Source organism: Micropterus salmoides, unplaced genomic scaffold, assembly GCF_014851395.1.
Source record: "Micropterus salmoides isolate LMB-PRFRI ecotype aquatic unplaced genomic scaffold, ASM1485139v1 Ms_hic_scaffold_10, whole genome shotgun sequence".
NCBI lineage: Eukaryota > Metazoa > Chordata > Actinopteri > Centrarchiformes > Centrarchidae > Micropterus > Micropterus salmoides.
This window is the reverse complement of record NW_024040041.1, coordinates 33,904,488-33,919,561: the sequence shown is the minus strand read 5'-3', so window position 1 is coordinate 33,919,561 and position 15,074 is coordinate 33,904,488. Positions and strand designations below refer to the sequence as shown.

At 41.2% G+C, this 15,074-nt stretch overlaps 1 protein-coding gene across 1 annotated transcript; it reads right to left on the bottom strand.

Moving 5' to 3' along the window:
* Window positions 1-5,185: 5,185 nt before the first annotated feature.
* LOC119917488 (GTPase IMAP family member 5-like) lies at window positions 5,186-8,448 on the bottom strand. Its single transcript, XM_038737847.1, has 2 exons — window positions 8,312-8,448; window positions 5,186-6,198 (listed from the first exon to the last, which is right to left on the bottom strand). The coding sequence occupies exons 1-2, from the start codon at window positions 8,337-8,339 to the stop codon at window positions 5,579-5,581; spliced, it is 648 nt and encodes a 215-aa protein (XP_038593775.1). The 5' UTR covers window positions 8,340-8,448; the 3' UTR covers window positions 5,186-5,578.
* Between the last annotated feature and the right edge of the window lie 6,626 nt (window positions 8,449-15,074).

The following is a 15,074-nucleotide window of genomic DNA, read 5'->3' as shown; positions in this document are numbered from 1 at the left end:
ACTCTCACTAGAACTTGTGACTGTAACTTCTTTGGGCCTTTGCTAACTTGAAACTTAAAACTGATATCACATATTTCACACTGAGAAGACTTCTGAATCTGGAAGCAGCGAGCAATTGTGTCCTTTCATCAAAACCCTGTTCATCTACCCTTTCAGACTGTTGTCCCAATGCCTGCACATTTAAACTTGAGGGTGTGTGAGAATGTGCTTTGTGGCAACATCCCTGACTTTCCAGTCTACCTTTCTGGTGTTTGTTTAGCCCCCCAGCTCTCTCATTAATGAAAGATTGGGCTTTCTCACGAAATGACGCTCACATTTAAATTTCTCACACTCCTTCCAATGGGATCAAACTTGCCTTTGCCTTCTGAAGAATGCTGTTATATAAACCTTATATTACTGCAAGTGCCTGGGGCTCAAGTAAAGCTTGACTGTGCTGATATTTGATAAGCGGTCCTCAGTAGATTAGGGACTGTGTCTGGTTTCACACAGGACATGACCAGCGGTCTCCAGGGTTAAAGTCCTGTTGCAGACATGTTTCCATTGTCAGAATTAAATCATGAGAGTTTTACCTCAGTTGGTACACTCCCAAATGTTCCAGAGAGGACAGTCACATATTAACAAGCAATTAGATCTTTGAATCAGCCCCAGCCCCAAAACCAGGCCCGGTGCCAGGATGAATTGACTGAGGGGGCAGTTAAAAATGGCGAGGGGGCAAATCTTTATATCCCCTTAACGCCTGAATTGTTTTACAATAAAAAAAAAAAAGATTTGATTTCATTTGCTTTCAAGCTGTTGTTAAATTAAGTGAAGATTGTTAATTTGTCTGTAGAACATACAAAAGATATAAATTCAGGTATGATGCAAATTAGCGACATGCATAAACGAGAAACCAGGGCTTGCAAAAGGTTCCTCGGTACGTATCAAATATGCACACATATATATATCAATACAACCATAAATGGGAAAAGAGGCGGGTCGTGCGTGGAACTGACGTGTTGCTGAAATCACTCCCGCCTAGCTCAACGTCAGTTAGCTCAAGCTAAGAAGCTAATGCTATACCCCCTGTGCTGTACAGTGGAGGTTGGAACCTGTGGCCATGTTGTTACCAGTTTATGGTCGTTACCAGCTCACAGTCAAGGTTGAAAAATATAAAAATAAGTTACAAATCTGTTATTGACATCATACTTCACAAGGTTTTAAATGCTTTTTAATATATAACTGTGGTGACGTTATTTTGCAACACTAACGTTAGATTTTGTTGAGACCAACAGTTAACTATGAATCAGTTATTAATTACGTTAATGTTTACTTACAGCTCAAACAAACAATTTGAAGCAAATCACTTAACCCTTTTACATAACGTTAGTTACAAGTCATTTATTTGGATGTCACCTGATTATGTTAATTGTAATAAACGTTATAAGCTAGCGGTAGAGTTCTTAGTTACATGATGAAGCTGTATAACTTGTAAAATGTTAGCCATGGCTGCTATCATGTTTTAATTCCCCACACCGCTATTTTGAGTAATGTTTCTGCTGTCGTTTCAAACTGACGTCGATGGGTCTTTACCAGGCGTCCATATGTGGCGAGTCAGGGAGTGAGAACAGGTTGTGTGAAGAGTCCAAAACCTGAACACATTAGAAAGAAGGAACTGATGGATGAGGTTAAACTCAGCAAAATGAAAACAACCTTCAAAGTCTGCAGCTATGTGAGCTTATACGCAGACACAACTGCTCTTCGAGCTAAATGCTAACATCAGCATGCTCGCTATGAATATCCTAAAATGCTGATGTTAAGCAAATATAAATGTTTGCCATGTGCACTAAAGCCACATTATCGTCATATCTTTTACTATGAGCAGCCGAGTGGAAAAGATGTTCACGTCAGCCTTTCACTCTGGGCGTAGATCTTCGACTTACAATTTAATCTGCATGTCGCCAAACCCCACAAACAATGTGACTGTGAATATGCCATATATCCATATTTAAACATCTCAAGTGTGAGACTGCTCTGTTGCAACTTCCCAGACCTCCATATCCACCATTCTTGTGTTTGTTGTAGCTCCTCAGTTTTCTCATCAACAACAGCTTGGGCTTTCTCAGGATATGCCGCTCATAATTTCATTCCTCATCACTCCTTCCAGCAGGATTGTTCTTGCCTTTGCCTTCTTCAGAAGAAACCTGTTACTTACAGTAAACCTTACATAATCACACCAAGTGCCTGGGGCTCCAGCTGGAGTCAACAGCTCTGTGCTCGATGGAGTGATGGGGATAATTTTCACAGTACTACAGTGATTATGGCAGAACATGTCTTTTTGTAACCTTCACATTTTCTTCCTGTAGACCATGCGACTTTTGTCCTTCCAAGTCAAAATTGACCCGGTCTGGTTTGACTGTTAATAAAGAATAAAATATAAATGATCACCCAATTCTGTGTTATACCTTTTAAGCCACCTTATTCCAACTCATTACCAAATGTTTAATACTTATTTTGGAATTTATGGATGTTTAGATGATATTATACATTTTTTTTGATTAAAATAAGCAAAAACGAATGATGGTATTCATCTTTTGACATTCAGAGCAGAGAAAAACTATCTCAGTGTGTGTGAGTGAAGATGTTTAGTGCAGTGGTTAAGGTTGAGGCAATTCTCCAGGAAATTAATGTAAGTCTATTTAATGTAGTAAGTAACTGTGTTTGTGTGTGTGTTTGTTGTAGCTGTAGGGACAGTCACAAATTAACTAGTAATCTTGTCACAAGATCTCTGACGTAATTGCTGACGTAATCTGCACTCTACGCATGCGTTGTCGTCTGTAGCCACCTGTCGGAAGCTCCGTCTTAAACGGAACTCTTATCCAGTTTTAATCCACTCTCTCTTTTTTTTTTATATCCTTTTTATTTAACTTTCCAACTGTTCCAAAGACTTCTATTCCTGTCATCATCACGCATAGACCAGTAAACCGAAATGTGCACATCCCACACAGAAACATTAGTAATCTCTTAAGGATTAGGACAACTGCACCAACTCCAGCACCCAGAACAAACTCATTTAAAATGGCTCTCTTCAATGTGAGATCACTTTCAAGTAAGACTTTTATCTTAAATGATTTTATTTTGTCTGCAAATCTAGATTTTATGTTTTTAACTGAATCCTGCTTCCTGTAAAATAATTTCCTCCAGCTGAACTCAGACAAAACAGAAATCCTGGTCATCGGGTCCCAGCAGATGGCAAATCAAATACTGCCATCTGCTGGTTCCCTAGTAAATCACATTAAGCCTGTGGCAAAGAACCTTGGTGTTTGGTTTGATAGTAATTTAAATTTCGAGCAGCACACCACAAAGCTTGTTCAATCATGTTTTTATCAACTTAGAAATATAGCTAAAATTCGATCTGTTAACTTTTAAGGACACCGAGACCATTTTACACGCCTTCATCTCATCACGCCTGGATTATTGCAACAGCCTTTTCACCTGTTTAACCCAAAAATCTATTGATCGACTCCAGACTGTCCAGAACTCAGCTGCCAGGCTTTTAACCAGAACAAAGAAATATGACCACATTACTCCTATTTTAGCTTCATTACACTGGCTCCCAGTATGTTTTAGAATTGACTTTAAAATTCTATTGATCACTTTTAAAGCTCTTCATGGCCTCTCGCCTTGTTATATTTCTGACCTTTTAGTCCCATACACACCAGCACGTACCTCGAGATCCTCGGGCAGAGGTCTGTTGTCTGTTCCAGAGTCTCGACTGAAAACTAAAGGGGACAGAGCGTTTTCTGTCAGGGCCCCGAGGCTCTGGAACAGCCTGCCCGAGGAAATCAGGTCGGCTGAGTCGGTGAACTCTTTTAAGTCCCTTCTTAAAACATACTTTTATAGGAGAGCCTTTCCCGATCTTATTTGACTTTATTTTATCCCTTTTATTTTATTGGATTTTACTAATTTTATATTAATTTTTCATGCTCTTATCTTGTTTTTTTGTATTATTCTTTACACTTGTTAAAGCACTTTGTAACTTGTTTTTGAAAAGTGCTCTACAAATAAGGATTATTATTATTATTATAATTCAGTCTGAATTACTTGAATCAACCCCTTCCCCGAATCTAGACAGGCACATTTTCATTTCTCATCACTCCTTCTGGCGGGATTGTACTTTCCTTCCCTACCACGAAGCTACTGCCTCATTAACCTTTAGCTGCTGCTGCTGCTGCGCACGTGTGTGTGTGTATACCTGTTGTTTATGTTCAGTCTTTGACCGGTCATCACAGTGTTTTGCAGTGTGTTGTCCTGTTTAGCCTGCCTTGTCACCCTGTTTCTTTGGATTTCTGTTTGGATTACCTTGTTTTTGGACTCTGTTTATCAGCCACTCTGCCAGTAAGTATGCTCACCTTTTTTTGTTGGTTTAATAAACTTTTTGAACGTTACCTGCTTCGTTCTGAGTCCTGCATTTGGATCCACCAACCTCACCACACAAACCCTGACATACGTTTTGCATCATGTAATCAAATGAAGATTTCATGTTAAACACTACACTAAATTCAGCCTAATTTTGGAAACGCTGGGTCCAATGTTATAATAATCCTACATGAGATTTATTTACATTATGTGTATTTCCATAGTAACAAAAATTACAAAATAAGGTATAACTGAATATTGTAAAACAAACCTAACAAACGCGACAGCATGAATCTAAAACTACAAGAAACAAAAGGTATAATAACAAACATTAGTGACTTTATCCAAACAACAACGGTTGTTCTCAGTTTGTTGCATGAGGAAATACATTTTACTGCAATGATATGGCAGTAAGTAGAGGAGTTTGTGTCTGATTAACACAAACACACACACACACACACACACACACACACACTCTTACTGTTTGGATCAGGTTTTTAGTCAGCTTTTAGCTTGGCTTGCTACATTTCACTGGGGGGTAGCTTCTGTGTAGTGAAGCTTCATTTAATGTAGAATAGCTAATAGCTTAGCTGACTACATTTTCCAAGTAGCTTGCCCAACACTGATGATTATTATACATAAATATAGGTTATATTAATTTATACTACAGTGAATAGCACCAACCAAATGTGTAATTAATGAAATTACCAAACATTAAAGACACGAGCCAGCTGGATCAAAATTCATTTATTAACAATGGATAACTATTACCACCACATATATTGGATAAACACACCAGTCAGACGGATTTTCACAACCTGGCACACTACCACCAAAATTATTAACCATTAATAAATGGCACTGTGTAAATGGCCTTTGATTAACATGCTAAATGAAGAGGCAAAAAGAAAACAAACTGAAATAACTAAATATACAAACTCCACCACCATGATTTCCCCCTTACAGTATGTCATTTGTCAAAACTGGTCTCACATGTATTTGTTGACGGTATTTCTGGCAGCTCCTCTATTAGATGTAATCTCACCACCACCAAGGAGAAACAAACACCCAGCAAAGATTCCAGCTACAGCAGAAGTTTAAACCCGGCCCCTCTTGGCTTTTGTTACTTTTCATTCTGGATTTTCTTCCTGTTGCTAATGTTGCTGTTGTTCTTCTGATGCTTTTAAGCCTTTTGTTTAGCCTCTTTTTCAGCCTCTTTTTCAGCCTGTTGGAGCATCTCAGGGGTGTAGGAGCCATCTTTTCCTCTTCTCTCAATCATGCCGTTGATTTTATTCAGTAGTGACTTGACCTGATCGGGATTCGGTGCCTTGTCTGTGATGTCAAAAACATGGTATTTCCAGTGGCACTGTATGATTACATTGTGTAGATCTTTATTTGTGCAAAAATAATCTTCAATGGGAATTCCCAGTTTGTTTTCATAGCTGAACAACACCATAGTGTAAGCCATTGTGTTTTTGCCAAAGGTACTGCGAATGAGTTTCACCATTTTCTGCAGTTCCTGTGTGAATTTATCTCTCACATCCAGCACAATCAGGAACACATGAGGACCAGGAGCAGCCAGCGAGATGGATTTCTTAAACTCTTTCAGCACATCCTCTTCATTTGTGTCAGACAGAAACAGAACTGGAGTATCAACAACTGTGACCTTCTGCCCTTCAATAAATGCTGTTTCCACCTTGCACTTCTCTGTGGTTTCAAACTTTGTTCCCCCCAGGATGATGTTTCTTGCAGAATTCTTTACTCTGGCCCTCCCAAACAGTACGATCCTGAGCTCTTCACCTGCTGGAACATTCGACACAGACATTAGTTAGAATCTCAGTCGGGATCTCTACCTCTTTATATTAATCAGTCCTTACAGCGCTGTCTACTGGTTATTTCTAACACATGGAAATATTCCAGAGGAAAACAGATTATGTGAGCTGGGTGAAGTGGAAAGTGAATCCCATACAGTTTGTTTAACTAGACTTAGTTAAATGTGTAGGGGGTATGTGGATGCATCTGTGTATGAAAACATGCATGCATGTATTTGCATACATATTTATTATTATTATTATTAATCTAATTCTTTCTTCTATTTGGTTTGACATTCTATTTGATGTACTCTGGACATGGCTATTTTGTATTTGCATAATCATACACGTGACACAATAAGAAAACTTCATTCATACATGACTCACTGTCAAGCTCGTTTCAGATTGCAATGCTGAACATTTTCCTTTTTATTTCTCTGTTTATTAAAGGAAGAGTTAGATGTTCAGAGTGATGCCCCTGTCATGTCTGAACAGTAAATATGAAGCTACAGCTGGTACAGCTTAAAGACTGGGAAGGGGGGGAGACTGCTAGCCTGTCCGAAGGGAACAAAATCCACCAACCAGCACTGCTAAAGCTCACTGATTAGTGTTTTAGACCTTTTTCTTTAATTCAGACAATTTGTGGTTTTATGAAGGATATGTGCCAGTTTAGTTTCAGGCACAATGAAATACAGAAATAACTTTTACTTAAACTTTGTTTAGTGCTTTCATTGAAACTGGAAGTTCATCTTTCAAATCTTAATTTCAAATGCCAGGTCAGCCTCTTTCATATATTTAACATTTCTCAACTGCAAACTTTAAACAGTGAGTACGTGTCAGTTTTCTTAAGACACTTTCAGCCAAGTGTGTATTCATTTCTAGTTTTGGATTCATTACCTAGTGGGGTGATTTTCCTGCCTTTGTCTGTGTGCTAGCATGTGGCACTTTCTTTTGACATGAAGTGTGAGTTTGTGTTGGCCAGTAAAGAGGAAGTCCCACCTACATGGACTGTGCACATGAGATAGTGAAGATTAAAAGTCATGCTAGAGGAGCTCTCTGTTCAGCATTACCACAAGGTAAAAAAGAGTGGTATGATTATTACACCAGACTGAGACAAATACAAAAGTAAGCAAAAAAGAATTTGCTAACTTTTTAGTTGTGTTTCCTCAGGTTTATACTTTATTTTATTAAAATAAGTGGACATGTGTGATGCGGCATTGTCATGAACAGTTTAACCAACCAGTTGATCATACAATTTTACTTGCAGTTGTCTATTTGACACAAATTTAAAACAATGTTATCACAGCCAGGAGGTCAGTCTTGGTTCACGTGTGTCTGGGCATATCTACATGTTGGGCTCCTGTTCAAATACTCCTGGCTTTTTACTGCACATTGTTCAAAGCCCAGTATTGTGTTTTTTACTTTCCACTAGTATGAAAGAAAACATTTATGGAAGCAAATCAGCCCAAAATCTCAAAATTGTCCAGTGTGTGAAAACACATTTTGACCTGTAGCCTTACAACAAGATAAAAACTGAAGAAGATCCATTAACTACAACAACATTAATTATATAAGCAAACTTAAAACCATTATGAATTGAGTGTGTGCGTGTGTGTGAGTGAGAGAGAAAGAGACATTAGCATTGGTTTCTAGAAATGTCCCATCCAAACCTTACTCTGTGCCAGTAAAGTTTTTTAAAACTTGAGTTCTGCATGTGTAGTCCAATTAAATAAATGCTAACGAAGGACTAAAGAGTTGCTCTGTTGCACATTTAAGTGCAGACATCATGAGATGAACTGATCTAGGAGCTTATCACCCACTGCGTTCACCACTACTGAAAACTTCTACAAAACTACTTAATTTGTTTTAAGATTATAAAACTCTGCAGATAGATGCACTAACTCTCTACATCTCTGAATTTTACCAGAAACTACTTTTTTATTCTCCCTAACTGTGTTAATCTCTACCCAAAACATCAAGGATCCACAAAAAGAAGGTGTGAGCTGATGAATTGCTGGTTTATAATAAAGCAAATAATTCTGTTCCATTCATCAAACACATACTCTACCCCGAGTTGTAGTACTGTATACATTTATTTTACTCACCAGAAAATAAGGGTTCTTCACTAGCCATCTTTGTCTTGTAAAGGCAGCAGATCTGTGATGTCTTGTCACTGTGGATGTCTTATTCTGACTTAATTTCCTTATATGTTATAGCCTGCTTCTAGTTCCCTTCTTTGAAATACACATCTCCTCCTGCCAAAAAACAGCTCAGAAAGAAATGTGTAGCTGCAGGCAATGAATTAGGGAGCGGAGCAGAAGCACATTAAAGGGATAGTTTGGATTGTTTTTTTTATCCACTGTCAGTGTAACGCGTTTTAGCCACCTGAAAGAACCCCCACAGAACAAAAGTATGCATGCCCTGTGGTGTATATACCAGTAGTTTGCTCCTCCTAAATAAATAAAGTGTGTGTGTGTGTGTGTGTGTGTGTGTGTGTGTGTGTGTGTGTGTTAAAAAATAAAAATATTAAAATAACAAATAAAACAGTAAGCATGTATAAAAATATATACACATACATACATACATACATAGATACATACATACACACACACACACACACACACAGGTCATATAATTAGGATATCATCAAATAGTATTTCAGTAATTCCATTCAAAAAGTGAAACTTGGATATTATATTCATTCATTACACACAGACTGATATATTTCAAGTGTTTATTTCATTTAATTGTGATGATTAAAACTCACAACTAATGAAAATCCCAAATTTAGTATCTCTGAAAATTAGAATATTACTTAAGACCAATACAAAAAAAGGATGAACATGAAAAGTATGAGCATGTACAGCACTCAATACTTGGCATGGAGTCGATCTGTGGCACTGCTCAGGTGTTATGAGAGCCCAGGTTGCTCTGATAGTGGCCTTCAGCTCTTCTGCATTGTTTGGTCTGGCGTATTGTATCTTCCTCTTCACAATACCCCATAGATTTTCTATAGGGTTAAGGTCAGGCGAGTTTGCTGGCCAATTAAGAACAGGGATACCATGGTCCAAAAACCGTGTACTAGTAGCTTTGGCACTGTGTGCAGGTGCCAAGTCCTGTTGGAAAATGAAATCTGCATCTCCATAAAGTTGGTCAGCAGCAGGAAGCATGAAGTGCTCTAAAACTTCTCCCAAGGCAAAGTTGTTCCAAGTGAAGGGTCAGACTGAGAATGGTTCATAAAGACGCCTGATGAAAAACCGAGGAAGTGGAGGAGAGACCCCGCCCGGAGGAAGCCTGGGGCCCCCGTCAGGAGCCAGGCCCAGAGAGAGGGCTCGCCAGTGAGCGCCTGGTGGCAGAGTTTGCAATGGAGCGCTGGCGGGCTACCCCGAAAAAACAACGTGGCACCCCCTCTCCATCCCTTGGACCCACCATCCATAGGAAGATCCACAGGGGTTGGGTGCGCTGCCACATGGATAGTGGTGAAGGTCAGGGGCCTCAACGGACAAGACCCGGGCAGCAGAGGCTGGCTCTGGGGACGTGGAACGTCACCTCTCTGTGGGGGAAGGAGCTGGAACTTGTGCGGGAGATGGAGCGCTACCAGTTAGATCTGGTGGGGCTGACCTCCACGCACAGTCTCGGTTCTGGAACCGTACTCCTTGATAGGGGATGAACCCTATTCTTCTCTGGAGAGTATTCAGCCTTCTTGGAGACCCTGAATTGAGTTCTGTATGAGGCTCCAGTAGAGGACTACAGGTTCTGCTGGGAGACTTCAACGCGCATGTGGACAATGATGGAGATACCTGGAAAGGTGTGACCGGGAGGAACTTCAAACACCATGTTCGAACATAAGGATGCTCATAAGTGTACGTGGTACTAGAGGACCTTAGGCTGAAGATCAATTTTGTAATCGTTTCATCTGATTTGAGGCCACATGTTTCGGACACTCGGGTGAAGAGAGGGGCAGAGCTGTCAACTGATCACCATCTGGTGAAGAGCTGGCTCAGGGGGTGGGGGAAGACTCTGGACAGAGCCGGTATGCCCAAATGGGTAGTGTGGGTGAACTGGGAACATCTGGAGGAGGCCCCTGTCCGTGAGATCTTCAACTCCCTTCTCGGGGCTATCCAATTCCGTACATCCAAAGCAAGAGCTGCATCCGAGTACTCAGTAAGTCGGACTCTTTGCAGGAGAGGTTTGGCCTTCGCCAGGGCTGCGCTATGGCACCAGTCCTGTTTGTGATATTCATGGACAGGATATCGAAGTGTAGTCGTGGTGAGGAGGGGCTGTGGTTCAGTGGGCTTGGGAACTCGTCACTGCTTTTTGCGTATGATGTGGTCCTGATGGCATCATTGGTCTGTGACCTTCAGCTTCCACTGGATCGGTTCGCAGCAGAGTGTGAAGCGGTTGGGATGAGGATTAGCACCTAAATCAGCGGCCATGGTTCTCAGCAGGAATCCGGTGGAGTGCCAACTCCACGTAGACAATGAGTCCTTAGCCAAAGTGAAAGAGTTCAAGTACCTCAGGGTCTTGTTCACGAGTGAGGGGAGACTGGAGCAGGAGATTGGCCGGAGAATCTGAGTAGTGGGGGCGGTATTGCACTCGCTTTACCGCACCGTCGTGACGAAAAGAGAGCTGAGCTGTAAGGCAAAGCTCTCGATCTACCAGTCAGTTTTCGTCCCTACCCTCACCTATGGTCATGAAGGCTGGGTCATGACTGAAAGAACGAGATTGCGGGTACAAGCGGTCGAAATGGGTTTCCTCAGGCGGGTGGCTGGTGTCCCCCTTAGAGATAGGGTGAGAAGCTCGGCCATCCACGAGGAGCTCAGAGTACAGCCGCTGCTCCTTTACGTCGAACGGTGCCAGTTGAGGTGGTTTGGGCATCTGGTAAGGATGCCTCCAGGATGCCTTCCGCGGGATTATATCTCCACACTGGCCTGGGAACGCCTCTGAAAAGTTTGGGGTCACCTGCTGGAGCTGCTGGTCCCGCGACCCGACCCTGGATAAGCAGATGAAAATGGTAAATAGGGATACAACCAAAATTAATCGTCCGAAAATAGCAAAAAAAGCACTTTAGGTGTTCAGCCTAATGAGTCAAAAGACCGAATAAATTTATTGAACAATTACGTCGACATGTTGACAGTGTGGAAGCTTGTCACTGTTTGCAGACACTGTTCTGCTGATTTGTCTCGCATCACATCTACTCCATCTGTGGCAGACTTCTTAGAAAAGAACCGATTTTTGTGTTTCTGTCACTCGTTTCTGAGAAGGCAATTAAGCTAGCCGCACCTAAATTTGGAGTGAACACGTATTCAAGCCTTTATGGTAACTGAAACGGCCCAGAGCGACAGGCAGGTTAGAGACTTTATTACATTACATTCATTCATTTAGCTGACGCTTTTATCCCAGGTGACTTACAATTGCTATACATGTCAGAGGTCGCATGCCTCTGGAGCAACTAAGGGTTAATTGTCTTGCTCAGGGACACATATTACGCCGTACGAGAACCACATACAACATTATTTAACAAACTGGGTCAGACTTGATGAATTTAGCGCATGGATACACATGCAACAAAAAAAAATTTAGCAAACATCATTTTTAACTGCAGCACCAGTTGGGTCGGTGTTCAGTTGTGATTCCTGTAACTGAGTTAGAGTTGTAACGGAATGCAGAACATTTATCAGCTGTGAATCAATCAGAGTGTATTGTGAAACAAAATGGAGCTTCTTAAATAATGGATACATAACACTCATCGTCCACCGCTTGTGTACAGGGTTGCGGGGGGGCTGGAGCAATCCCAGCTGACATTAGGTGAAAGGCGGGGTACACCCTGAACACAGGTCGTCACTCTATTGAAGCCCCATCACACATACAAACAACCACTCACACCTAAGGGCAATTTAGAGTCACCAATTAACCTAGCCTTCATGTTGGACTGTGGGAGGTAGCCGGTGCACCCATAGAGAACCCACGCAGACACGGAGAGAACAAGGAAACTCCACACAGAAAGGCTGGGACAACCAATGACCAATTTACGTCAAATATTAATGCCCAGCTGAAATATATCTGCATTACAGTCCCCCTCAGGTTTGTTAGATTAAGATAATCTAAACAACTGGAAGACTTTCAGTATTAATAATGATCATGTACAAATTCTCCAACAGAGTCAGAGCTGAGGATTGTGTTTGTTGGAAAGACTGGAGTTGGGAGGACTTCTACCATGAACATCCCTGGGTCCCCTCTCTCAGGAAAACACGTCCACAATCCAGCCCAAAGGGAGTTCCCATTTCCCACAGAAAACACTACTCCTGAACTGATAACAGCTGGATTGTAGTCCAGTCTTTACTTCTCTGCATCACCGTGTAACACGCGGCATAACACTCGCCTAGCGGCTAGTGTGGCACATGGTGGTATAAAGCTGTTACTGTTACAAAGAGACAGAGCTCAGTTAAAACTTTATGAAAGATTAATGTGTTACATACTCACTACTCTGAAAGTCTTGCTCCAGTCTAGGTTATGAAGCTGGTTCTGGTTGTTCGGTCTGTGTTTCGGTATCAGACTCGGGTTCAAACATGTACGGCTGAACCGAAGCCGTGGTTACCAGCTGAAAGGCCTTTGTTTTGGATCATACTACTTTGCTAGTCAGAACTCACCCTACTCTGCTTCTGATTGGCAAGACGTCCTTACCTAGGTAATGTGCATGTGCAACTCTGAACAAAGAATAAAAGTGATATGCTTCACTCTGTAGCTATACTGAGGGTAAATAGATGTACTGCAGCAATGCAAAGTATGACAAATATATGGTGTTTTTTTGAAAATGAAACCATGTACACATGTTCTGGTAAAAACACTAAATAAAATTAAAGCTGCAAGCAGTGTAACGTGTCGGCCGTGAGGCTGACGGGCTGAATGTTCTGGAGCTCCACCGGTGAGGCTGTGAATTTTCTTCACAATTCGGACGCTGCATGAAGCAGTTATACGTCACTTCCTGTGTCCCCTTTGTGGCGCTACATAGCACTTGGCGCTATGACTAGAAATGAATATTTATGTATAGATGTGTTTGGGGCGGGACAGTTATCAAGCAAGTAAAGTTTTGTGCAGATGTGAGCATGTACACTGACGTAACAACAATTTCCTGTGTCATGGGGAAGAGTTGATCTTTGACGACACGGACATGGCTATTGACGAAAACTCACAGATAGCACAACTTTTCATCGACAATGCCTTTTGAAGGCACAGCAGAAATTTGAAGTCGATCCGACAAAATGTCTAGGAGGAGTTCGTTAGTAGTTCGGAGTGTGTAAATCATCCAAAAATTGCCGTAAAATTCACAATGGCCGAATTCCTGTTGAGTTTAGGGTATGGGTTCTTGAGGCTTTTTTGTGCATGTTGATATAATACATGTCCTCAGAAAATTTCGTGCATGTACGTTGAACGTGGATGAGGGGCTAATTTTTTCCAATTTTCTAGGTGGCGCTAGCGAGTCTTTTTTTCCACGCCCATGCGCGAAACCCATAAAATACGAAATGTTTCACCACTTCTGACATGTGTGCAAACTTTGGTGAGTTTTCGAGTATGTTTAGGCCCCCAAAATTGAGCTTACTTGCAGAAAAAAGAAAGAAGAAAAAAAAAATCCTTAGTTTCAATAGGGACCTCGCACGGTTCGTGGGGCCCTAATTATGAACCTCAAATGACATAATATCTGGCACGGTTAAGTTAATCATATCATCCTTATTTTCTGCTTCAGCAACTAGGACTACGTGGGGAAAAAGAGCTTGGTCCTGTTTTCTCAGATGAATGGTGGCAGGTGGCGTTCAACTGGGTTAATTCTACACTGATTCAGTTTAAGGTTTTACACAGGACACACCTGTCCAAAGTTAAACTTAAGCTATACAACACGGGCGATATGACTGACAGATGCTCTCTGTCACCTGCCAATCAAACACATGTTTTCCTCCTGTCCAAAGCTGGCTCCTTTCTATGATAAACTATCAAAGGCCCTCAATAGACCAGTGATTTCTGACCCTTTGCCCTCTTTGTTCCTGGAGATTTTACCGGCTTCACTCTTAAGGAGAGAAATATTATAGCTTTTGCATTTCTTTTAGCTTGTAGGCTCATTTTGCTTCATTCAAAGGATCATAATCCTCCACCTTCTGACCCCTGGTTTAACGACTTAATGTCCTTTTTATACCTTGAGAAAATTAAATTCAGTATTAGGGGCTGCTCCGATAACTTTAATGAGATGTGGGGTCCTCTTCTTTCCTTTGTAATTTCTATGTTGGTAGGATTTATTTAGCCAGTCACTTCACAGAGCAGACATTCTTTTTTTCCCTTTTTAAAATTTCTCTCTCATTTCTCACAGAGTGTCATTCAAAAGTATTCATTGTCTATTCTGAAATTAGAGGAATGCCACAAGACCACAACTAGAACCCAAAACCTTCACATTTAAACATCTCCAGTGTTAGACTGTGCTTTGTAGCAACATCCCTGAACTCCCTGTTCACCTTTCTGGTGTTTGTTGTAGCACCTTAATTTAATAACAGCCTGGGCTTTCTTATGAAATGAAGCTCACATTTTCATTTCTCATCACTCCTTCCAGCAGGATCGTACCTGCCTTTGCCTTCTTCAGAAGAAGACCAAAACCAAGTGCCTGGGGCTCCAGTGGAGTAAACAGCTTTCTGTTGGAGCAGTTATAATCCGACACAGGAGATTATAAAACTGGATGGTGATACACAGCTAATAAGCTATGCTAACTTCATCCATTTTGGACTCTTTGTCCACTGAAAGGTCAATTCAGTCAAGTTTGCTATTGGGCTTTCTCAGGAAATGATGCACACATTTTCATTCCTTATCACTCCTTCTACGGGATCA